A 24,420-nucleotide genomic window follows, 5' to 3' on the forward strand; every position below is an offset into this window, starting at 1 on the left:
TCTCTTTGTTAACATCTGACTTCACAGGTAAATGGGCATGCATTGTGCTTACAATGCCTTCTTCACAGAATGAGACTGAGATCAATATTCAAATTTGAATCTCCCACATTGAAAGATGTATTGTTAGTGTATTCCTGCTCAACAGATCATAATGTTGCTCCAATAGTTGGAGACAACATGAAATGATTACTGGTAGTGCCGTAAAGTCAGAGAGAGATCACATTACAGAGGGTATAGTCTACAAGGCAGTGGTCACAGTAATAATACTGGCAGAGGGCAGAGCTTCTCCCCAGCTTCTAAAGACTTGCCACCATGCCCAGTCTCCTTTAAGAAGGTTTATTCTCTTAAAACAGGCAACTGAAAATACAGAAAAACAGTCTTTGACCTCACTCCTTTTCTCTCAGGCTTCAGGGCCACCCCACCCAGGATCCTGTGCAGTTTCCTTGCTCTAGCCAACTCTGTGCCCTTCTTGGAGCAGTAGCACCAGGACTGCATTCCTCAACACCTGGCCTCTTGCTCCAGGGACCCACCAAAGGAGTTAGCGCCACTCCTCCATGACTTCCCTTCCCCAGGCACAGCCTGTCCCAATACTCCTTTCCACCTCCCATTTCCTGTCCACTGCACGCCCAGGTGTAGCACCGCCCTCTTTAATTGGCTGGGTTTAGCTGACCTACTTTGACATAGAGGAGCTAGGCCTACTTCTACGCACAGGGACCAGTCACCCTGTGACAAATACTTAGTATTTGCATAGCATGTTATATTTTCAAAGTACTCTACAGACATGAATTAACTAACCCTACAATGACCCCATGCAGTTGCTGAGTAACTATTATCCCTATTTTTGAGTTAGGGAAACTAAGGCAGGAAAGTGAAGTGACATGCTCAAAGCCACGAAGTTAGTCAGTGTAAAAGCAGGATTAGACTCTAAGATCTCTTGACTTCCATTCCTGTTCTCATTCCTCCAGACCGCACTGCCTTCCATGGTCATCGTCATGCTATTGGTCCAGAACTGACTCACAAGAATGGCCTCCACTATAAGTGGTAGGTTCAGTAAGTAGTCAGAAGTTTCATGGAATGGGAACAAATAATAGCTTATCATCCCTCAAAATTCAAGACACTTTATCCCAGTGTATGGCCACTAGAGGAAAGTAAAGACGTGAAATAAAAATTATACTTTCAAATAAAACCAACTCTTGCTCTATAAACTGCATTATTTCCAACATGGAAAGCCTAAAGAAATGCTCAATAATAATGCAAATGGAAATATGACTAGTGTATTCTTTTCCTATGGCAACATTTTGAAGCTGATTTTTACACAGCATATTTTACATTTCCTGATGCTCTGAAAGTCAATTTATGCAGAAAAAGACAGCAGCTAGGCATTTGCTTATTCCATTTTCCATTGCAGTAAAGATTTGTATCTTACTTTTTCTGAAAGCATCTTTAAAGAATTCTTCAAGCTGTCTGGAGAATGCTGGCTTGCAGAATTAAGCAGCAGGTCTGCATGGCTTGATACGAGGGGCTGTAGATGATTGATGTTGCTGAGAACTTCTTTTGCCTTGGCTGTGTTTTCAGGTGAATAGTAAATACACTGGTATCCAGTACTGTAATAACAAATGTGGAGACAGTTATAGAATGTCATAAATCGTTTCCACTGTAAATAGCCAGACGGTTAACTGTGCACAAGATACAAGTTCTCTCTATTTCTATCACAAGAATGGTAGGTATTTTAAGCTTTACTATACACCTTTATTGACACTATTTAAATCTGTCTTCCTGATAGGCTAAAAAGCAGTCCCTGCTGGAACAAGGACAGGAGACTATTCATCGATGAACCTCCAGATAGTGTTATTTAAACTAACTATTCCCATGGTGCTCTGAAGGATGATTATGCCAAGCGAGGGGTGGGGGAAAAGAAAATCCTGGAATTTTTATTTTTTAATTGTGGAAAAAAAAGGTTTATGTTACCATTAATGGCATGTTCAGAGATCCACACTGGTTGGGTAATAAGAACAAGCATTAGGCTCCCTAGATTTTCATCTTAACTCCTCTAGTAGGTTATTACCTATCTGGTGAAGTTCTCCAAAATGTGTCATTAACGCTTAATTGATCAAGGGCTCATAATAGGTTTTGAGCAGCAGCAGAGATCTGCCCACAAAATGATAAGGACAGGAGTTCTTTCCAATGAAAAGGGTCACATGTCTAATTTCACTAGACAAGTGAAGGCATAGAACCAGGGGAGAAAAGACTAAGGAAAAGGGAGGAAATTAATTGTTGCTAAAACACTCAAATGCCCCACCACAAACTCACTGATTTCCTTTTTCATTGTTTACAGACTAGGTGTATTGATGCCTTGAGTCTCCTGCTGAAATTGTATTCCGTTTCCTTTCCTAACCAAGCACCATCCTCTTTCATTTCTTTATTGCCTCTTTCAATCCTTCCAGATTTTCATGTCTTTATCATTTTAGCAATGTACATGTCTATTAGTTCTCTCCCCTACTTCTCCTTTGGTCTGTTGCCTCTTTCCCCTCACCCTCTTGTACAAGATCCTTCCTTTGCCACTCAGAATTGTGCTTGAAAGTAAAGCTACCCAAAATCTTTGGTAAGTTTCACACTGCAGCCCTAACTTAACAAAAAGGGACAGAATGCAGCATCTGGGTTCTCTACACTCTGCTCTGCTCCTTTGGGCTCTGTAGCAGAGTTCATTTCACTTTGCTATCCACTCAGCAGAGAGCACACTAGACAGGTGTGGCAAGAGCTAGAGAATTTCAGGATGACAAGGACAGGGGAAAGCTTTGATGCAGGGTGGTTCTAGTAGACTGTAGCTGAACTGTACAGCAAGGTGAGAACTGTAAATATTTGAATAATTATCCACAAACAGATGATATTTGAACTCACACAATATTTAACCCTCCTTCATGTAACTGGAACTACCAGTTTCCCAAGTGTGCAGGCTCCTGGTATGTTACTGATAACAAAACAGTGTGTACTCTATCTCCCTGGCTGCCACTGTTCATCCTTCTTCTGTATCTCTCTCTCTCTCTCTATGTAGCCTTTATTTCTTCCTTCATTTCACTGAACAGGATTTGAACCGTGATTCTCCTGTTTGTTTTTCTGACTCTTATTGCTTTCTCTCATTTCAATTTTCTCTCAGTCCTCTCTTTTTATTACTTTCCCTGTTAGTGCATCTTCCACTGCCTCTATTTCTTGCTGGTTTTCTCTCACTGTAGCCCTGATACAGCAAAGCACTTAAGCACATGTTTATGTCCCATTTAAATCATCCAGATTTAAGTATGCGTAAGTACTTTGCTGAATTGCAACTTGAAATACTGCTGTAATCTGTTCTTCATTTTCTATCTTCCACTGCTGCTTCCCCTCTCAGGCTGTCTTCAGTGCAGAGTTAGCCAGGATGATTAGCACTTGGGTTAGCCTAGCCCAACCGTGAACAGCCACTCCATTGAGCCATACCCAAATTACTGTGTCCTTACCGGTGTTGCACTCAACCATGTGTGTGACTCACTAGGACTTTTGGAGGCAAATCCCATGATTCTTTGTGCTGCAGTAGGCTGAGCTATTCTATGATTCTCTCTTACTTAATTGTGGGAAAACTGGTCTGTCCTTCTGGGCAAACAGAGGGAATTTTGGGAAGGCACTGGAGGTCGATCAGCTCTTATGTGGTTTGATTTGCCATACTTTGAAAGACACCAAACAGCCAAAAATCTTTAGGCTTTCAGAATTTTAAGGTTAACTTTCAGTGACCATAAGAAGCTTTTGGTAAAATTTCAAAGAAATTCAGCAGTTAGTTTTCAGATTCAAAACAATTAAAATTACTCCTTTTGGAGATTTTTGAAGTTTCTAATTTTGTCTCCATATCTGATGAAAAGTCTTCTGAACTTCAAGATTCACCAGAGAAGTCATTTCCATAATTACCTTGTGCCCAGGATATTTTTCAGAATTCAGTTTTCATATACAAATTTCACAAATAGTATTACAGAAAAACTATGCATGAGGCCCTGTCAATAAAGCTGCAGAAGAAACTTTTAAATGACAGGCACTTCAGTACAAAAGCTGAATGCAGGATGTTACAACTGAGACTAAACTTGTGCACTGGGGAAAGGAAATGTTGTGCATGTGAAATCAGATGCAATGTAAAAATATACCCTTGACATGTAAAGTATATAATTAGTGATGTATATGTTGAAAGGGAGTATAATTATGTCTTCTGGGTTAGAGTAAATCTGTTTATTGGAATGTATACAATAACTTTCACATAATAGTATTGCTGATAATCAATTATATGCAGATTACCTTACGTGAACATTTCAATTTTTAGATTTTTTTTTAATCGCCATGCAGTTGTGGCACAATTTGAATAAAGGTTATATTAATTATTTCAGCACTCTTAACTCTAAGTTAACACAGTTTGGCAAGAAGTACTGCAATATGGTAAATGTCTAGTTCTTAATGGCACTCCACGTAACTCCAACTCTACTCCTGCTGTTAACTGACTAATTTTTGTAATTGAGTTAAATTGCCATCATCTGCAAGGGGGTTAAAATCTTTTAATAATGAACATTTGACCCAGTGTTTCCCACAGTAATAATTGCTGATGTTAAAATGCAGAATTGATAAGGTGTATATTGCATGAAAAACATCCCTCACAAAATAAATGTGATCAAATACATATATGCATATATCACTCTGCCTACCTAGCCAGTGGATTATTGTTTAAACATCACTTATAGTTTCATGGATACAATTTCTAAAATGAAAAGTTATGAGGAAAATTAAATTGATAAAAGTATGGCAAACTTATTGCATCTAGGAAATAAATCTGAATCCTCAAAATCATTCATGGAGGATAGGTCCCTCAATGGCTATTAGCCAGGAGGGGGCAAGGAGAGTGTCCCTAGCCTATGTTTGCCAGAGGCTGGGAATGAGTGACAGGGAATGGACCATTTGATGATTACCTGTTCATTCCCACTGGGGCACCTGGCATTGGCCACTGTCAGACTACAGGATACTGGGTTAGATGGTCAGACCCAGTATGGTCATTCTTATGTTCTTAATCCACTCACCTGGGATTTTCAATCAGATTTTTGGGAGTTGTGTACCCAGCTTCCCCACTGAATTTCACAGGGAGCTGTGCAACTAAGTTCCTTAAGCCATTTTTAAAAACCCCAGTCCAGAATACTAAATCAAACTGAAGAAGAGCTCTCTGTAATCTTAAAAGCTTGTCTCTCTCACCAACCGAAGTTGGTCCAACAAAAGATACTACCTCCCTCACCTTCTCTCTCTAATATCCTGGGACCAACACAGCTATACCACTTCATAAATTAAAAAAAGGAAAATTCTATGTCATAGCTAATCTATCTGTATTTATGAAGTCATCACCATAGGCCATGATCCTCAGATACAGCCAAGGCCAGATTTTGTGGCTTGGAGACGGTAGGGTGCATAGCTTGCCTTTGTGTACCCTTCCATCCCAGTCCCTATCATCACTCAGGCCAGCTTGCTGGCTGTTCTAAGTGTCCTCAGCTGTCAATGGGCCTAAGATGCTTGTTACAGCCAATCATCAGCTAAGTGTAGGACCATTCTGGGTATACTCCCTTTCCCCAGCCCTATGCAGCCTCAGTTGGGCTGCAGGGATAGTGGCACAGGAACTGCTTTGGTGGCTCTACATGACCATAGTTCTGCCTGTTGGGGAGATCCTCTCTCATCCAGGTAATTCCACTTTAGGATTGCTCTGTGTTGGCTGAGTGGTGCAAAATGCCCTAACACAGCGGAGAATCCGGTCCATAGTAACTAAGCACAGTTCTCAGGAGAAAAATATTGTGCTTCTATCTCAACCCAAAGCAGAGAGCTAAAGTGTGCCATTTTGGTAAAGTCCTTTATTGGAAAAGTGTGGAACTCCAAACTTTTAGGGGAAGCGTGCATGCTACACCTATGTTTATAATGAATCAGTGTTCTCTCCTCTCCCTGCCCACTCTTTGTGCTGGCGCAGAAGAGAGGAAAGAGCCATAGCTTCACCTCCTCCATGCCACTCTCCTATCCCTGTGAGGGAATATGAACCGATAGGTCTGCCAAAGGCAGCAGTCTCTGTGCTCTCCCAAGCATAGAGGCTTTAACCATTCGTGGACCTTGGGAGTGTTATCCCTTCTTTGATACACACACCTGTAGAAGTGCCTGTGACAATCTGGCCCATAGAATCTAGTAAACATAAAAATATTTTGATAAGATTTTTACATACCAAATTAATGATTTGGCAAGCTGCTGAGGTTTTCTGGTAAAATTTCCAGTGAATCTGATGCACTAATTTTATAGTCACTGCAAAAATGTTCATCTCTCTGACTCAAGCACATAAACAAAGAGAGGGAAAGTGAACAAAGAGTAATGTCTCCCTGAAAAGTGCTATGTGTGACAGGTTGTGATTTCCCTTTGAAAATAAAGGCTACAATTAGATCAAACACAAGTCATTATTATTTCAACATGACTGGGGGTTTCTGTGAAACATTACCATTTCAGACTCCTTAGAGAGTGGAAATGGGTTGAAGGTTATGAGACACAGGTAATAGGAACCCTGAAGATTTTTGTTTTAATTACCCTGGTAATGAGTACATTATTGAAGAAACTCACCTCGATCAAAGATATGGACCCTGTTTAATAAAAAAGGGTCTGTTTAGATAATTTAAACCCATATCAAATAATTATAGCTCTTTTAAAAATCAGTTCAATGCTTTTTCAGCTTCAAGTTTATTTTAGTGAAGACTAGAAATATTTCAAGGCCCTTCTTAAAAGCTGTCAGAAAAAAAACCCTCCAAACAAATCAGAGAACCTAATGTAGCTTCTGGGGCACCTCCGTTTTCCTTGATGGTTAGTAGTGGAGCATTAAAGGTCTTATAATTACAAGCCTATGTGTTTTGGCTGAAGCACACAGCACCAAATTAGCTCTTAAAGAAGAAGAAAAAAAGTCCTTGGTGTATCTTGAAAATGATTTATGAACATTTAAAGCACTGAAGCATTACATCAGTATAATGTATAGCACAGCTAACTTCATGTTCCTGAACAATTTGATTCTAAAAATAATAGTTTACTCTGCCACCTAGCTTGGTGGAAAGACAGGTCTTTCCATTTACTGGAAGAGGAAGCAGCATGTATTAGCAGAACAACAGAAGACTGAGCCGAACAATTGATTTTCTTTCTCCTTCTGCTAGATACTACAGTTGCTTAAAAAAAAACAAACGCTGCACATAAAACATTGAAAATAAATAAATATACTATCTAGAGATTATTAATACAGCATGGCTGCCCACCCTATAGAAAGTAAAGAGATCCCTCCCCGAGTCAAGAACCATATGAAACTTCTTACTTATGTCTTACTTTTTAAGGTCTTGGAGACATCACAGCAAAACACTTCTATCATTAATACAGTAGATTTTGGAGTCCGTGCTTATTTGTCCATCTAGATTAAAAATTACTTCATAACAATTTTTCTAACTGGTGCTGAGATATTTACCATCTGTGCTGATCAGAGGTCATTCGGTTATAAGGGTTCGAGTAGATGTAAATCATATGTCTGATGTTTCTAGTGATAGGAGCTTTTTAAATGCCACTCAGTTTCAGGTAAAGGGATTTATAGATTGTTGAAATGCCAGCTTGAGCCAGTTAGAAGCTGACTAACTTGTCTTGGCATCAAATACCCACAAAAATCTTGCTTTCTCCTTACAAGATGAATTTTTGTTTTTTATTGTGTAAGTTCTTTATTTAGAAAATTCATTGTTTTAAGTATCTGGATGTACTGATCATTTGGTTATAATGATCACATAAGAGCTACAAAAATATTGTTCTTTATAACAGGACTCCACAGTACCTCTGATTCCCTCCTCATGGTGAAAATGAATTCCATGTGTTTCCAAGTTCCGTTAACCAGTCTTCCAAATGATATAGAACTATATATTTTTTTGACCTGATAAACTGTCTTGCAATGAATTTTATATTCCATTTGATTTGACAATTAAAAATGCAATTATGCCTCACAGACTGTAGTAGATGGAGCATAATCTTGATATCAGTTAACTCTACCTCTTGCCATTTCTACTGCAGGGGTGGATTTGAATCAAAGTCAAGACACGCAGTCGAAGTTTTGCATAATTGTTAGTACGCTGATATTGTTGGATATTTCAGGACACTGTATTAATAATCAAATAGGGGTCAAAAACAAACTAGGCACTCGTGTTGTATGCAGTGACAGTGTTGCCTAGAAGGCGACAGGGACCCTTCCCAGGGTGGCTTGGGAGATAATATTTTCCACGCCCCTTTCAGTCTTCAGCACAGTTAGCCTAGAGGAAACAGTTGCTATATCTGCATTTTTATCTGTTCACTTTCCATTCTGCCTGATATCGCCAGGTGTCACTTTTTCCCTCAACCAAGGCTTCAAAAAGGTGCTCCCTTTGTAAAACAGAAAATTTTAAGCTGCCTGTGGAAATGCTAAGTGTCATCACAGCATCTTCATGCAATAAATAAACATGCAGACAAAATAAAGTCGTCTTCGCGACAGTAAAAGAATTTTATTCCTAGTAAGAATCAAAGGTTCTTTTAAATGTTTCCCTTTGCTTTCAAATGTTGCCTATCTAAAGTGTTTTTTTGCCTTGAATATTAAGATATGGGAGATTATTTTAGGACCATTTCATCGCTTCCCAGGGAAAAACCTGCAGGGGACCAAAGAAGGAGAAGGACAAAAATCAGTGAATTTCCCCTAGCAGAGTTTTCCCTGTACTATTTCCTCAAGTAGGTGCAGCTGGGGACCTGCGGATTTTGGAGGCTTTGCCCCTTCCCAGTCGGGGACCCTCTTTCATGTGGGGGAAGGAATTGTCCTTTCAGGGTTGGCTGCTGGTTCATTGCACCTTCATCCCATCTAGCACCTGGGATCTACCGGAAGCCATACTGACAGTCTCTGCTACCTTGCAGCAGCCCACTAGCAAAAGGCAGTCAAAGCTCAAACCTGTATTACCTCACAGAGATATCTTTGCACATATCAAGGAACTGGCGCCACGGAGAGCAGCACATTCCCTGCTCCATCCTCTAAAGTCTACAGAAGCCCTGAGCCTACAGAGAGAACTGTGGGATCTGGCCCTTTGCAGTAAGAGAGGATAAAAGTAAAAGGTGGCTGCCAGTCCTCTTGCCGTTCTCAGTCTTTTGATACACACCTTACTATCAATTTCCAACTCCAGATACAAGCATGGAAGTTGCAGGAGGAGGCTCTCTTGAAAGGGCCAGGCACAGTTACAGTCCTTGTGCTCTCTTGAGTACAGGGACTGCTTCCTCCCATCACCCAACCCAGGGGCACAAGACATCCCACAGAGGGTCTAGAGAGTGAAGAATGTGGGTCCATGGCTCCACTGACTCCTACTTCCCTACTACACCAGCCAAGCATGGAGTGGGAAGCACAGTGCCCCTTTCTAAGGGATGGTGCTGTATGTACACACACTCTGGGAGCTCCAAGAGGGATCATGCGTCTTCTTTACAGGACACTTTTCCCTGAATCCTGAATAAACAGGATGTAAACCCTAGGTGCTAACCACTATGGTCACTGATGATGTTATAGGGTTTTGCCACAAAAATGAGGCTGTTAGCCCCGCTATCCCACCCACTTCCTATTTGAGTAATTACTTTCTGCCTCCCTAAATTCACTCCACAATTTCAGGTGGATATATTGTTAATTTCCTGTCCTATATATTTGTGCAGTGCTATTGTGCATTGTTTAAAAGCTGCCGCATTCCCCCACAACACTGGATAGAGTGCATCGAATTGATGGGTGATGAGGATCTTATAATTTGTATGCTCAGCCAACTTTTTTGAAGGGTTTTAGGATCCATTTGGATGAAGGGTGTCATATTAATGTACATAGGAGTTATGGGGAAAGAAAAATAAATGAGAAAAACCCATTTCTGGGCTTCATCAATTCCATCCCAGACGGACTGAGGAGAAAATACAAAATATTTTCCCTGTGATTTTGCCCTTCAGCCACTTTGATCCGCTGAGAATAACTACTTCATGTCACCCTGCTCAGTATTGCATAGTAGGGTGCCAGTGAAGGGAAGGAGCAGGAGTGTTGCTGACCAGGGCCCTAGAGAGAGAAGATGAATCACTGCTGCAGCTCCCTTCCCTCAGGCCTGCAAGGGGAAAAAACAGACTTTCCTGCCTAAGATCCCCACAGGCAATTATTTTTGGAGCTTGTACTAGGGTAAAGGCACAATGAAAGAGGGGACAGAGTGGGGGAAATGAAAAGTGTTTGTGAGGCTTAATAGGTGTTTGGAAAGAACAGATAGAAAAAGGAGAAGAAAGCATGGGAGTAGAGAAGAGAGACCAAAAAGGGGAACTGCTTTGAGATGCTTCTCAATGAAAGGTTTCAGAGTAGCAGCTGTGTAAGCCATCAGGAACAGTATCTCCGATAATTTCACGGCAAACCTGGTGGCTGACCTTTGTGACTTTGTCCTCACCCACAACTATTTCACATTTGGGGACAATATATACCTTCAAATCAGCAGCACTGCTATGGGTACCTGCATGGCCCCACAGTATGCCAACATTTTTATGGCTGACTTAGAACAACGCTTCCTAAGCTCTCGTCCCCTAACATCCCTACTCTATTTGCGCTACATTGATGCCATCTTCATCATCTGGACGCATGGAAAAGAAGCCCTTGAGAAATTCCACCATGATTTCAACAATTTCCATCCCACCATCAACCTCAGCCTAGACCAATCCACACAAGTGGTCCATTTCCTGGACACTACTGTGCTAATAAGTGATGGTCACATAACCACCACCCTATACCGGAAACCTACTGACTGCTATACTTACCTACATGCCTCCAGCTTCCATCCAGGACACACCATACGATCCATTGTCTACAGCCAAGCTCTAAGATACAACCGCATTCGCTCCAATCCCTCAGACAGAGACAAACACCTACAAGATCTCTATCAAGCACTGTTAAAATGACAATACCCACCTGCTGAAGTGAAAAAACAGATTGACAGAGCCAGAAGAGTACTCAGAAGTCACCTACTACAGGACAGGCCCAACAAAGAAAATAACAGAACGCCACTAGCTGTCATCTTCAGCCCCCAACTAAAACTTCTCCAGCGCATCATCAAAGGTCTACAATCTATCCTGAAAAATGATCCCTCACTCTCACAGATCTTGGGAGACAGCTCAGTCCTCACTTACAGACAGCCCCCCCTAACTGAAGCAAATACTCTCCAGCAACCACAAACCACATAACAAAAATACTAACCCAGGAACCTATCCTTGCAACAAAGCCCGATGCCAACTCTGTCCACATATTTATTCAAGTGACACCCTCATAGGACCTAATCACATTAGCCACACCATCAGGAGCTCATTCACCTGCACATCTACCAATGTGATATATGCCATCATGTGCCAGCGATGTCCCTCTGCCATGTACTTTGGCCAAACCGGACTCTACACAAAAGAATAAATGGACGCAAATCTGACATCAGGAATCATAACATTCAAAAACCAGTAGGAGAAAACTTCAACCTCTCTGGCCACTCAGTAACAGACTTAAAGATGGCAATTTTGCAACAGAAAAGCTTCAAAAACAGACTCCAAAGAGAAACTGCTGAGCTTGAATTAATATGCAAACTAGATACCATTAACTTGGGTTTGAATAGAGACTGGGAGTGGCTGGGTCATTACACATATTGAATCTCTCTCTCCATGTTAAGTATCCTCACACCTTCTTGTCAACTGATTACCATCTTGATTATCACTACAAAAGTTTTTTTCTCTTGCTGATAATAGCTCATCTTAATTAATTAGCCTCTTACTCCACTTTTCATGTTCTCTGTATGTGTGTGTGTGTATATATCTTCTTACTATATGTTCCATTCTATGCATCCAATGAAGTGAGCTGTAGCCCACGAAAGCTTATGCTCAAATAAATGTGTTAGTCTCTAAGGTGTCACAAGTACTCTTGTTCTTTACTCAATGAAAGTATCAATACAAATGCAAATCATTCTAATGGGAAGTAATTTGAATAATTAAACTCAATTTATGAAATACACTAGCAAATGCAACGTACATACATTTTAAAATATTGTTCAATCATTTACATATGTAAAAAAATTCAGTGTACTTGTTAAATAAATCAGACACAGAGAGTACTAAACATAACAGTCAATATCTGTCCCCACTCTTATGGGACCCTGAAACTACTCTGAAGGCGAGCTAGCAAACTACTCCTGAAGCAAAGAGCGTCGTGTAATGGAAACTTCAATGTTGGAATAGTTTCTCGTATATTTCAACTAGCTTCAAGAAGCTATATTTCAACGAGGTCAAGCATGTGTAAAATAAATGTTAAAATTTAAACTCTTTGTAAGATGTGATTCTGATAGCTAAGGGCATACTGTGCATCTCAGGAACCTCCCACCATCCTCCTTAGCTTTGAAATCAGATGCAGGTGCAACACATGCACTGGGAAAAATAGGAGGGGGTGGTAAGAGGGAGAGTATGGCAGCCCAGAGCAAATGTACTGGGCAAAGTCACATTCCTGTCAAACCAGCCATGATTCGGAAGGCAGAATCCTACTTGGGGAGGAGATATCTTCTTTAACAATGGCCAGAAAGAAAAACATCACTTATACTTCACTGTCTTTTGCCTTCACTGCCACAAGGAAAAGCTTTCCCCGAAACATATTTATGTTAAAGGCCAAATTTTCAAAAGTGGACTTTAAAAATAGCATGCACTTTCATCTGTACATGTAATATCCACATTTGCACACTGGCATGTGAATGCACATAAGGGAAAGCAAAGGATTTGGATGGTCAAGAACTGGGCACTATTCCTGAATTTGACACACACTTTTGGTAAGACTTTGGTTAAAATTTTCAAACATGGGGGACTAAGTTAGGCAGCTAAATAACTGGCTGGTTATCAAAGGTGCTCAGCACTAACCGTTCTTACTGAAATTAACATACGTAGGTAACTGTCTCTTTAGGTAACTTTAGGCTTCCAAGTTTGAAAACACTGGCCTTAATGTCTCTATGCTTTAGTTTTTCTACCCATAAAACATGGATGAAAATACAAACAGATGTTGAAAGGGTTAATGCATTAATCTGTGTAAAGTCCTTTGAGACCCTCTGATAGAAGGCAGTATAATAGTGCAAAGTATTGTTTGCACACACAAGTTTTCACACAAAGACAGGTTTTGCACACTTTTGCTAGTGTGCAAAAGGCACAAATTTTGGAGGCCTTTTTTGAAGAATTGCCTTATAAAATGTCATTATATGATTATTTGTTTTGTATTTGTGAATGCAAATCTCATTTGCCTCCCAACTCTTGGGAGAGAAGGGGGTTAGCCTTCTGTATGTATAGCCATTCACCGGCAACAGAACATGAAATTACTCTCAGCACCAAGTCCACTTCATGAAAATCTCTAAAACTGAATTATATTTACATTGCACTTTCAAGCTTTCTTGTCTGTAAACAGTCCAGGGAAATTTTATCCTTAAAATTTTTATATCTATGCAACTTAAAATAGTAAAGAAATAATAGTTTTTGAAGTGTCAGATATGTGTGAGCTAGCCATTTTCTAGCACTACCCCTTGGTGCTGCTTTAGAACATTACGAACTAGCAGCTCCGTCATTCACTTGCCTTCAAAGCTAAATATATTGCATTTCATTTTGCTCCCTTGGCATCAGAGAGGTAGGTGTGGAGTTCCTGCTGACAGCTTAAAATGCATTCTGTATTGATGGACGACTAGAGAAAATACAAGCTGTGTGCATTGAGGGGTTAATGCAAAACCTTTTCTAAGTGACACTGAAATAAATAGTTTATCTGTATCATCTCCTGTTTTATTCTTTGTGATACTGTTAATAATAATAAACTTTGCTGAGCATTGGATTGAAGAGGTAGTTTCTCTTCTATGGAGAATCATGGGGATCTAGAGTAATGAGCTTGCCAGTGGGAGTCAGTACCTTGAGTTCTAATCAAAGTGCCACTTATTGACTGTATAGGCTTGACCTAGTCATTGGAGGCCTGAATTTCAAAAGCACAGAGAACTAACAACTAAAGTTGAATTCAGGGGGAGTTGCAATTGCTCAGAACTTCAGAAGGACCCCAATTCCACACAGCACATGCTTAGTCAACAAAATATTTAAGTGTAATGTTGAATGCGCATAAGTGCTTTTGCAGAACTGGGGCTATAATAAGGCTTTTTTTCCCTCCCTCTGAATCTGCTTCCCATTTTGCAGAATGGGAATAATAATATTTTCTTACCTACTTCACAGGGGACTTGTGAAGATTATTTAACATTTCGATAGTGCTCTGAAAAATGGAAAGTGCTATCTATAGACATGATACATGTAACTATTAAAAGAAACTACATTGAAATGTAGCTACAATTACTCTCTACTTAGCACAAAGCACTTTCTTAGCAACATGTTTCCAATCTTAAATATTCCTTAGGCTCCCTGGAATAGAGAAAGAAAACATTATAAGATCTTTAATGTTGAGTCCAGAGTTAAAAAATAAATCTTGCCCTAAATAAAATATCCCAAACAAATTTAAAGAAATCTATTGGAGAGAGGAAGATTAATGAACTGTTTCATGAAAGATGCCTTAACTAGTCCAAACAGACTATCTGTTATGCATTTAATAAATAAGACTGTTTTATTATTTGATTAGCAGATCATCATTATTTATAGAAGTACTTACTTTCGCCTTTCTGCCTCAAATTTACTCAACAGTTTCCGAAGACCACCATTCTTAAATCCCTGAAAGTGTGCTGCAGGGGCTCCCACTGTGATGACATCATACAGAGCATCTGGAACAGGAATAGACAAGTACTGAGATTTGCACACGCATACACATGCTGCACTGCTGAATCCACTCTATAGGAGATGGAGGGACTGATTCTGAAAGGCAAAGAGAGCTAATCAATCTTTCCACAAAGTCACGTGCACACCTAACCAGCTTAGAATTTTACCTGATTTATTGCTACCTTAATGATATGCCACAGTGTAGAACAATATGTCCTAGCTCTGTAGTTTACTAAGGTACAATTCAAATTGGCCTTTTGTGTATTTCTCTTTATAGTGTCTTAGGTCACTTAATTTGCAGTCAAGTTGAAATCATTATAGTTGAAAGTTATAGATATTATAGCCAGAAGGATCATTATAATCAACTAGTTTGACTTCTCTCAGAAGACAGGGCACAGAATTTCACCCAGTGATTCCTGCATCAAGCCCATGACTTCTAGCTGAGCTAAAGTATATCCTTTAGAAAGACATCTAATCTTGATTTAAGGACTTCAAGTGACAGAGAATCCATCACATTCCTAGGTAAATTGCTCCAATGGCTAATCACCCTCACCATTTAAAATCTGCACTTTATTTCTAATTTGAATTTATTTAGCTTCAGCTTCCAGTCATTGGACTTTGGTAGGGGTATACCTTCTGCTTGCTAGATTAGAGAGCCTTCTCCTATCAAAAAATCTTCTCATACAGGTACGTACAGACTGTAAGCATGTCATTCACTGCCATTTAATATTTTAAAATGAAAAGTTCTATGTATTTGATTTCTTTTAAACTCTTGTGGAGTCCACAGGGATTTCTTCTCTGTCTTATGGGAAAAGGTGAAAACTTTTAAAACAGCCCCTTTCCTTGTGTACCAGCAGTGAACTGCAGGCACAATTATCTGCTGGCACAAATTGTAACAGACAGAAATCTGATTTCACCTTCATGTGAGAAATCTAACTGCTGTTGTTTACATATGCATTTAATAATGGCTGTACTTTTGTGCCCCCAGTTGACTATAGGTGTGAAAACTGAGGCCTTTTGAGCCTTTTAAAAAATCTGTCCCAAAGGAATCATAAGAGGATCTTTCTCCAGCTAAGACTAGTTGTATCCATTGATGGAGCCTGACATTTAAATTGAAATGCAATCCTCTCAGTCTCGAAAGCTATCTGTTTTTAAATATATTCAGTTTTTGGCTCCAAAGCATGTCTTTTTTTTTTTTTTTTTTGCATTCTGATGACAAATGTCCCTATAAGCAAGAACACTGCATAAATGGACTGTATTTTATTTGTGAAGCTGAATTTCAAAGAAGATGCATTCAAACTGATTTTATACTGATGCATGCTTGCTCTTCAGAACTCATTTAAAGCAGAAGTGAAATAATTTCATTAGCCTCCGGTGAGCTCCAGGATTTCTAAGTAGTCCATTCATTGCAGGCCCACCATAGTTTTATCTGTAATATATAATCTTGGGTTATTAGAGTTCTACTACTACACATGACAGTAAAATCCAGATCCTCAAAGGTCTCTAGGTGCATAACTCCCACTGATTTCTACGGGACTTAGTCACCTATATCTCTTTGAGGACCTGGAGCCAAGTTCTTATATTTCTTAGAACAATGGTGACTCAAACAGAATAGGATGAAACTATGAGGTTAACTAGATAATGGCATCTAAATTTTTTTATAGATAACTCATGAAGTATGTAAAAGGGAAGCATTCAAAAGTCAAACCCCAGTGGTTTTGCATTATTTTATATTGAAATCAAGTCAACACCCATGGTGGTCACTAATGAGAGCGCATAACACTTGTTTTACCATAAACCGTTTTGTAAATTCTCACCACAGTTATTTCAGAGTAAGTTGTGATAAAGGGTGGTAAGTCATCAAATAGTCTCTCGTGTATACCCCAAAACTGGTGAAGCATGGGGATATTTGAAAATACATCTTAAAATTATTATTTCTGAATGTGAGGGAAGGGAATGCAAAGGAGTAGGAAATAAAGAATGTTTTATTTAAATCCCATTACTTTCATAAAGCTATTTACACTTACAAAATATCCATCCCAAGCCTCTGAAAACTTATAACATGAAAACACTAACACCAAGTACAAATTAAGACCTTAATATCATCAAAAGAAAACTCCTCCCCAAGCAGAAATACAAAATGTTACACTCAATCACTTACTGTCAAGCCCAAACTTGGAATAAAAAGATGTTTTACAATCCGCTCGAAAGGTCAGCAAACAAGCTTTATAAGATCAGTTCCAGAGCTCAGGGCCTCCTCTCCCAAATCTAGTCCAACTACAGCAACTGCATCAGCAGTTCTCAACTGTTAGGATAATATGTAAATTCACGTATTGCTTCACAGAGTACAGTCAATACTTCATATTACAATCAGAAGCAAACTGGAAGCCTATTTTGAATATACTTGCAATCTCAGCTGGTTGAAATTTAAAAATAAAGTTAATGAAAAAAATTGAAACTTCCAAGTTGTTTTCATTTTTCAAGGTTACAAATAGACCCACATAGTTTATTTTTTAATGAACATTATTGAAAACATTGACGGTTTTTGTTTCCCCCAAACAGATGTTGGTAAACAATGCTGATAATATCTTCCATACAAATTTCAATTAAAATATAACAAATTTTGCATAACAAAAAAAATTAGAAAAGACAACTGTTTACAAACTTTTTCAATTCCAGGGGCCATTTTTCTACAAATCAATTAAGTGAGCAACTGCTTTTTGAAATACTGGAAACTTTCAGCTGGTTTTCTTGTAACGCTTACTGCAGTAGTGCAGCCTAGAGATCACAAAAAACATCAGTGTCTACAACATCTGTTCCACATCCAAAAAGAAAGGTCCCAATCTCATTGCCAAACTTAGAAAAAAAACACCCCTGACCATTACTGCTACCAGAACATCGCTTAGGGTTGGGGGAGACAATAAAGCAGCTAGTTACTAGAATCTGTGAATGTATACAAAGACACTATAAAGAAAATGCACAGCAATTCATTAGTGCAAGCCTTGATTCTCAGGAATGTGCATATTCCTGAACTGGGTTAAAGGCTAACATCTTCCTCTTCATCTCTTTCAAAGGGAAAATCTATTAAAATGTGGTGGCTCTATTTCATATGATTGATTTCCTGTGAATGCATGATTCAGGTATTGGTGCCCTTTGGTGTATCCTATTTTCCATTTCTGTGTTCCCAATGCTGTTGCTGGGTTACAGCACTGATAGGAAAGTAAATAAAAGCTGTGGCAACAGATGGTCAGAACTCCTGCAGGATCATAATAAGAAAAAAAATATAGTGTTTACAAATAAATAAAGTTGACAAAGAATGAAATATTTTCTGGCTTCAGTGTTTGTTTGTTAAATTGGAAATTTTAACATATATGTATAGTATATTAAATGGGAGTATTCATTAAAGGTCTAAACCAAAGTCCAGTGAAATCCAGCCCTAAATCATAATAAACGAGCACACACGCACACACACGTCACATGGAAAGCTACATTTTCAGACATGAGTGATTAAATTACATCTGTAATAATTGTGTATAAATAGGCATTTGGGGTGAAATTCGCCCCATAGAGGTAATCAGAACAAGGCCTATGCAGCACTAAAATCCCACAAGCACTATTTTGAGTGTTTAAGTGTGACTTTAGTAATGCACAAGTTCTCTGCAAAAGAGTGAGTTTTCACCTTTTGTTGCATGAAGATTAGATAATTATGCAAATAAGCCACTCAAATGCCCAATAAACATATGCAAACGTGGAGTATTTTAGTCACCCATATTTGAAAATGTGGCTCTAAGAGTTTGCAAGGAGAGCTCATTTGTTATGTTGATATATAAAATTTGAAAGTATGGTATAAAGTCACCAATTTTGCACAAATTTGCATTTGTAAGTGCCGTCAAACATTCCTCCCACATAATCTCCAACCTCTCAAGAACTGACTTCGGGCATCTTAGAATGAAATACTAATAGATGGAATTAAAACCCGCCTTGTATCACAATATTAAAGAAGTCTGACAGTTTCAGGGTTAATGACAGCTTTATGACTCATCAACTTGTTTAATCACTATCTCTATTAATGTTTACATGCTAATTTTTTTCTGCAAACCTCTTAAGAACATCCTGGATGCCCTCTGAAACATGATAAGTGAAGCATAAGATGAGGAAAGATATACTGGAAGTCAAAGTGCAATTTAGCACAAAAAGATTAGCAGGTACTACATATTGCTCAGAGCATATATTTGACGCAAGCCATAAGTCTTTAGTGTTTGTCAAATAAAACCTGTTTCAATAAACATCATGCACTTTGACAGCTGAATATGATATATGTTCAGGAGGTATTATGCTTTTGCTAATCATTGTCCTGGACCTGGCTGGGTACTTTGGAAAGTGCATGGTTCTGATAGTCCTGACATTTTATTGACTGCTTGGTAAATGTTTTATTTGCCCTCAAAGTCTTTTTTTTTAAATCGGTAAGTAAAATAAATCCTGAGCTGCAATGTAACTCCATTGTGTCACTTTGGCACAGGAAAAAAGTGAGAAAGCACATAGATCTTCCTAGCTGGGTATTCCCTTATTGTCATTTATAAGGCTCCTTTACGTCACTCTGGCAGTGTAGGGGCCTTAAAATTTTCACAGGTTTTATGCTCCTGGGCGAATTGACTGAGAATGGGAACAGTTAACTAACAATAGGAACATTAACAATGTTACTACGTAGGCAGGCTGCTACATTTGTATCTCAGACAATGAGATCAGGCAGGCGGCTACATTTCTGCCTCTAGCCTGCCATGTGCATAATAAAAAGCCTTACCCTTCCATGCCAGCAAGCTGCAGTAGCAAGCAAGAGGGACAGAGTCATTCTTTCTCTCTCTCTCTCTCTCTCTCTCTCTCGTAGGCACGTATGTACGCCCAGCCCCCCCCCCCAAGGTGATCAACCACATAGGTATGCATACCAAGCCCACCTCCCCCCGTCTCTGAGGCTGCCCCAGGCACGCTGGAACAGACCTGCTGCCTGGGCTGCCGGGGAAGAGGTGCATATCCCCTGGTAGATTTTTTTTTTGCATTTTTCTGTGTGTGGGGGGCACAGAAAAATGCTGGCCATATGAATTCTGCCCCATCTCCGCAGTCAGCAGTGACTCTCAGCCAGTGAGCTAAAACACAAGGGGTTATTAATCGTTGGGAACACAGCGTAGAACAGATCTTGTTAGCAGAGAAATTAGGAATATTCATCAAAGTCCATCTTGGGGGGATCCAGAACGCAGGGCTCCCCTCCCACCCCCAAGTCTCAACCAGGAGACTGACCAGCTTCCAGCAGTCCAGCCTCAGTCACGCCTAGCTGCCCTCCTCCTTCCTGTGTCTCTTTCCCAGGCAAACAGGTCACCTGGCCTCCACCTCTGACTTGGTCCTCGAACACCTCCGGCTGATTCTTGCAGATGATGGGCCCCGGCCATCAGTTGCCAGGATACAGAGTTGGCCATTGTCTGTGCCCAGGCAGCCATATGGCAGTCACATCTGCCCTCTAGGGGCCTCTGCAAGTATCACACACCTTTGTCCCACTGCCTAGATACTTGAGTAACACACAGGGGAAACTGAGGCACACACATATTCAGAGAAAACATTAACAACATTCCCACTTCGTCACACACTGTCAATGAAGCTAGAGTAATGAGACACAGCCTAAAAAGAGGCAAGGGAAAGAAAAGAGCCCAGAGAACATCTCACGTCACTTTGGAAATGAACACAAATGATCATAATCAGAGAAACCAGCTCTTATTTAAAATCCCATCATCTCAGCCCTATATCCTGACTCTACCAAGCATCAATCTTTAACAAATCCCTTCATAACGTACTGTCTCAGCAAATCACTTCCCAATGCAAAACTGATCGCACACATTTTCTGTAAAATAAGCCCCACAACTAGTTCAATAATTAGTGTGGAAACCCCATATAATACCAAACAACTCATTGGTAGTTCAAGGAAAACTCACAACAAAAATAAAAGTCCTACATCTGAAATCCTTGTTCACCGTAATTCTATAAACACTATCAAAGATTCCATTGTTTGGGAAGCTGGTCCCTTTAACTCAAATCTACCCTGCAGGACCTGATTTTTAGAGGGGCTGAGCATCCGCAACTCCCATTGACTTCAACTGTGGCTATGGGTATTCAGCATTTCTAAAAATAAGACCCCGACTATCACTAATTATTAATCTCAAAAACAGACCCTTAATAAAACAGAATCCTTCCGCTTTCTCTAAAGGAACTTAGTAGCAACTGCTTAATTTCTCAAAGCCTGTATTCAATGCCAGAAACTCCCAGCTTCACCATAGGTCACACTAAGTCTATAGCTGGCACTTAGTAAAGCCTTAAGACATTTCAGTGGAATTAGTTCTACATCCTTCATAAAGTTTTAACATTGGGCCAAATTCTGACATCTACTCAGGCAAAATACTTATTAACTTCAATGGGCATTTTGTCTGAGTATGGCCTTCAGGATTTGGCAGATAATTTTGATGGAGAATAAAAGAAAAAATTGGCTGGCCACCTAGCTTCTTTTATTGTAATAACTTTCTCAGTTACTCAGCATACAAAAGATACTCTACAGAGGGTAAACAGTGCTCGTTCTCTCCACAAACATCTCGTACAAGGATCACTACTGCTTAAATATCATTCTGCAAGCTTAAAAGAATGGACTCTAACCCCAAGGGCCCACAAACACTAGAGCAAAATGGAAAGTGAAACCGTTACTGCCTCTGGAGCAGCAGGTATTTTTTCAGACTGAACTTTGAAGCTTCATTTTGGTTTTATAACAACAGTTGATCATGTGATAAGCCTTCTGGATGAAACCATTCCCTGCAAATCCTATTGCGTGCAAACTCAAGAGGAACACATAGGACTTCACAAAACTCATTGGTCTTGTTTAGAATTTTGCTTTTTCCATATTGTTGCCTGATCTTTTGATTGTTCATTGATTAGGTTATTGGCTTAGTTTGCCCAGTTAGGACTCTGAAATTTGGTAGGTTCTTGTCTCAAGATCAGGCCCACTATTTTCAGAATTATTCAAGGAGCCCTATGGGGCACAGCCATGACAGCAACACTCACACTCAGGGAAGACCTTGTGTAACTGTAAAAGTGTTATGATTACAATGATTAGTCCAATAAATAAAACAATGCAAACAAGTAAAGCGATTTAATATAAAACTGTCAGAGCAACCGGCACCATTACCAGGTATATTCTCACTCACTCTATCACTCTATCCTTGGGGAGAGCTCTAAAGGTTGAGGCAGATCCTTGTCTAACTCTGGCATGCAGATGACAAACTTCAACAGCTGTACCTGAGCTGAGACCAGATGTTTTATAGGCCTTGATAGTCTTCCTCATGCATATATATGCATAGCTCTTCCCTCCTTTAACATATCTTAACTTCCTCACCCTCATAAGATTGGGGTGCCCTTATCCTATAGGTTAGTATATTAATTAAGCAAAACGTATTAACATATACATCAGTTGGATTACTATGGTAATATTACTTAGCTAATATTCCCCTCCAAAAATACTCAGATAGATAACTGCGAGAAGGCAGTTTGTACCAATCAGCAGTTTGTAACACTTGTGATTATGACAAAACAATGAATAAAGTCTTGTGACTTATCGTTACTATTAGTTTACTTAAATATGCTAACTCTTTGAGCAATTACTCCTACCCAGGCTATAAGGCCTTACACTTATGCTAACTGCTTAAGCTATTCTTAGCTAGGCCTATAGGTCTCTTGCATTCTATCAATTCCACTCCTTTATCTTATAATTACTGCTATAATTATTACATGGCTACAATACTGGGTTCTAACAAACCACAACCATAAACCAAAATTCAAAGGGTACATACATTACATACACTGAGACAGTTGCAAAAGTTAATTTAAACTAGACCTGAACACCACACAATTTATTAAGCGAATTCGATCCTTTTTCTTGTTCATTAACGCAACAACATACCCGTATTTGTTAGAAATTTGTACACTGTCTGAAATTGTTTATTGAATATATTATGCAAACAAATTACAGCCTGTGGATTACTTGTTAATAGTTTGCTGCAAGTATTCCTTTGAATATTCAATATCCATAGCTGAATGCTTGAACTGTGTGACTGGTTACCCCAGGTACATGGTATGGTTTCTGTTCCCTGATCAGCTGACCTAATCTTCATAAACTATTTCTGCTTATGTTTTATGATTATATAAATCTCAGCTAAGGTTTAAGAATTCACTTTCCACAAACATTTTAACAAACAAATCTTTCCTTGGATGAATGTTGATCAAAAGCAAACAAAACTATTGCAAACAGAGCTTAAGCAAAATTCTCTTTGGAAGTCACTATAATTTTTGTGAATAATTTTTCTCTCTAATCTCCCAGCCCTAAAATCAATGTGAACTCATGCCAGCCAGTTGCACACAAATCTACTGAAAAGCCTACTGTAATGAAAAGGAGTTAATGAAAAGGAAACTGAGCCATTTAACTACTTCCCTATCATACCACTTCATGGACCATGTTGACCAAGTTTAAACAGCATGTGCCAAATCTTGGTTCCACTGAAGTCAAAGCAAAAATCTCCCAATTACCTCAAAGTGACCAAGATTTGGCATTATATGAAAAAAGTGTTTTAGTACTATTGAAAATATAGTGCCTAACCTGAAGAGACACCTGTCTAAGCACCATTCTTCTTTGTCAAGTTACAATGGTTTACTATCGAAGAAATTGGAGATTTTTGAACAGCACCACTATTAGTTAAAATGCATGGAGTTTATAAAGGGTTAAAAAGGAATACAAACTTTCTGATTATATGTAAACCACACTGTAGTGTGACACAACTAGAACATTTCTCTGGAATATACTTTACCTTTCAACCGAGGACTGTGCACATGCATTCTTTGCAGATGGAGATTTACTGGAACAAATTCTAGTGTCTTTTCTCCTTTACTACAACTTGATTTGAAAGAAGATCCTAGAAAACAAAAGTTTAAAGCATCATTATCTCAAGCACCCAGCAGATGTTTTGTCTTTTTTTTTAAATGTTAGGACAATACTTGTACGTTAGTGGCATTCTTTAATTTACTTTCAATGTGTAATCGTGTATTAAGAAAAGAATGGTTTGCTAACTGCGTCTCAGCATGCATCCATATTCCAGTCAACAAAACAGCTTTTAATTCACAGAACAATCTAATTTGCTGAGAGACATTTTTCCTGCTTCCTAGAATTAGTCCACAGCATGCTGGAAATGATGCCACAGTTAACATATATTGAGTTTATATTGTGCTAAAAATACAGGGGCATAGAGATATGACACTACATATTTCCACTAGCAAGTGAGAACTTTCGATTTTTTTTAAAAGCAAAACAAATGTACTGACTAGAATATTATTTCCTGAAAGTGCAAACAAAAAACTTTGAATTGTTCACATTTCAGTAGAAGTCATTATAAATACACCCTCTTTCTAAAATGACAACGTGATAATAAACTACCCACAATGTGCTGAAAAGATTTGACTATACACTTTATAATCATCACATCTAAAATATGA

The 24,420-nt window shown here is 39.1% G+C and overlaps 1 protein-coding gene across 3 annotated transcripts in view; it reads right to left on the bottom strand.

Annotated features, from left to right (window-relative positions):
- The window catches only part of INPP4B (inositol polyphosphate-4-phosphatase type II B), a 481,293-nt gene that overhangs the window by 109,343 nt on the left and 347,530 nt on the right, over window positions 1-24,420 (bottom strand). For all 3 annotated transcript variants that reach the window (XM_073341212.1, XM_073341215.1, XM_073341214.1), the window contains 3 exons: window positions 23,739-23,843; window positions 14,747-14,855; window positions 1,427-1,604 (listed from right to left, as the gene is read on the bottom strand). In XM_073341212.1, the coding sequence (XP_073197313.1) occupies window positions 1,427-1,604; window positions 14,747-14,855; window positions 23,739-23,843 (392 nt within the window). The remainder of the gene's footprint in view (window positions 1-1,426; window positions 1,605-14,746; window positions 14,856-23,738; window positions 23,844-24,420) is intronic.

The sequence above is a fragment of the Lepidochelys kempii genome, chromosome 4, assembly GCF_965140285.1.
Source record: "Lepidochelys kempii isolate rLepKem1 chromosome 4, rLepKem1.hap1, whole genome shotgun sequence".
NCBI lineage: Eukaryota > Metazoa > Chordata > Testudines > Cheloniidae > Lepidochelys > Lepidochelys kempii.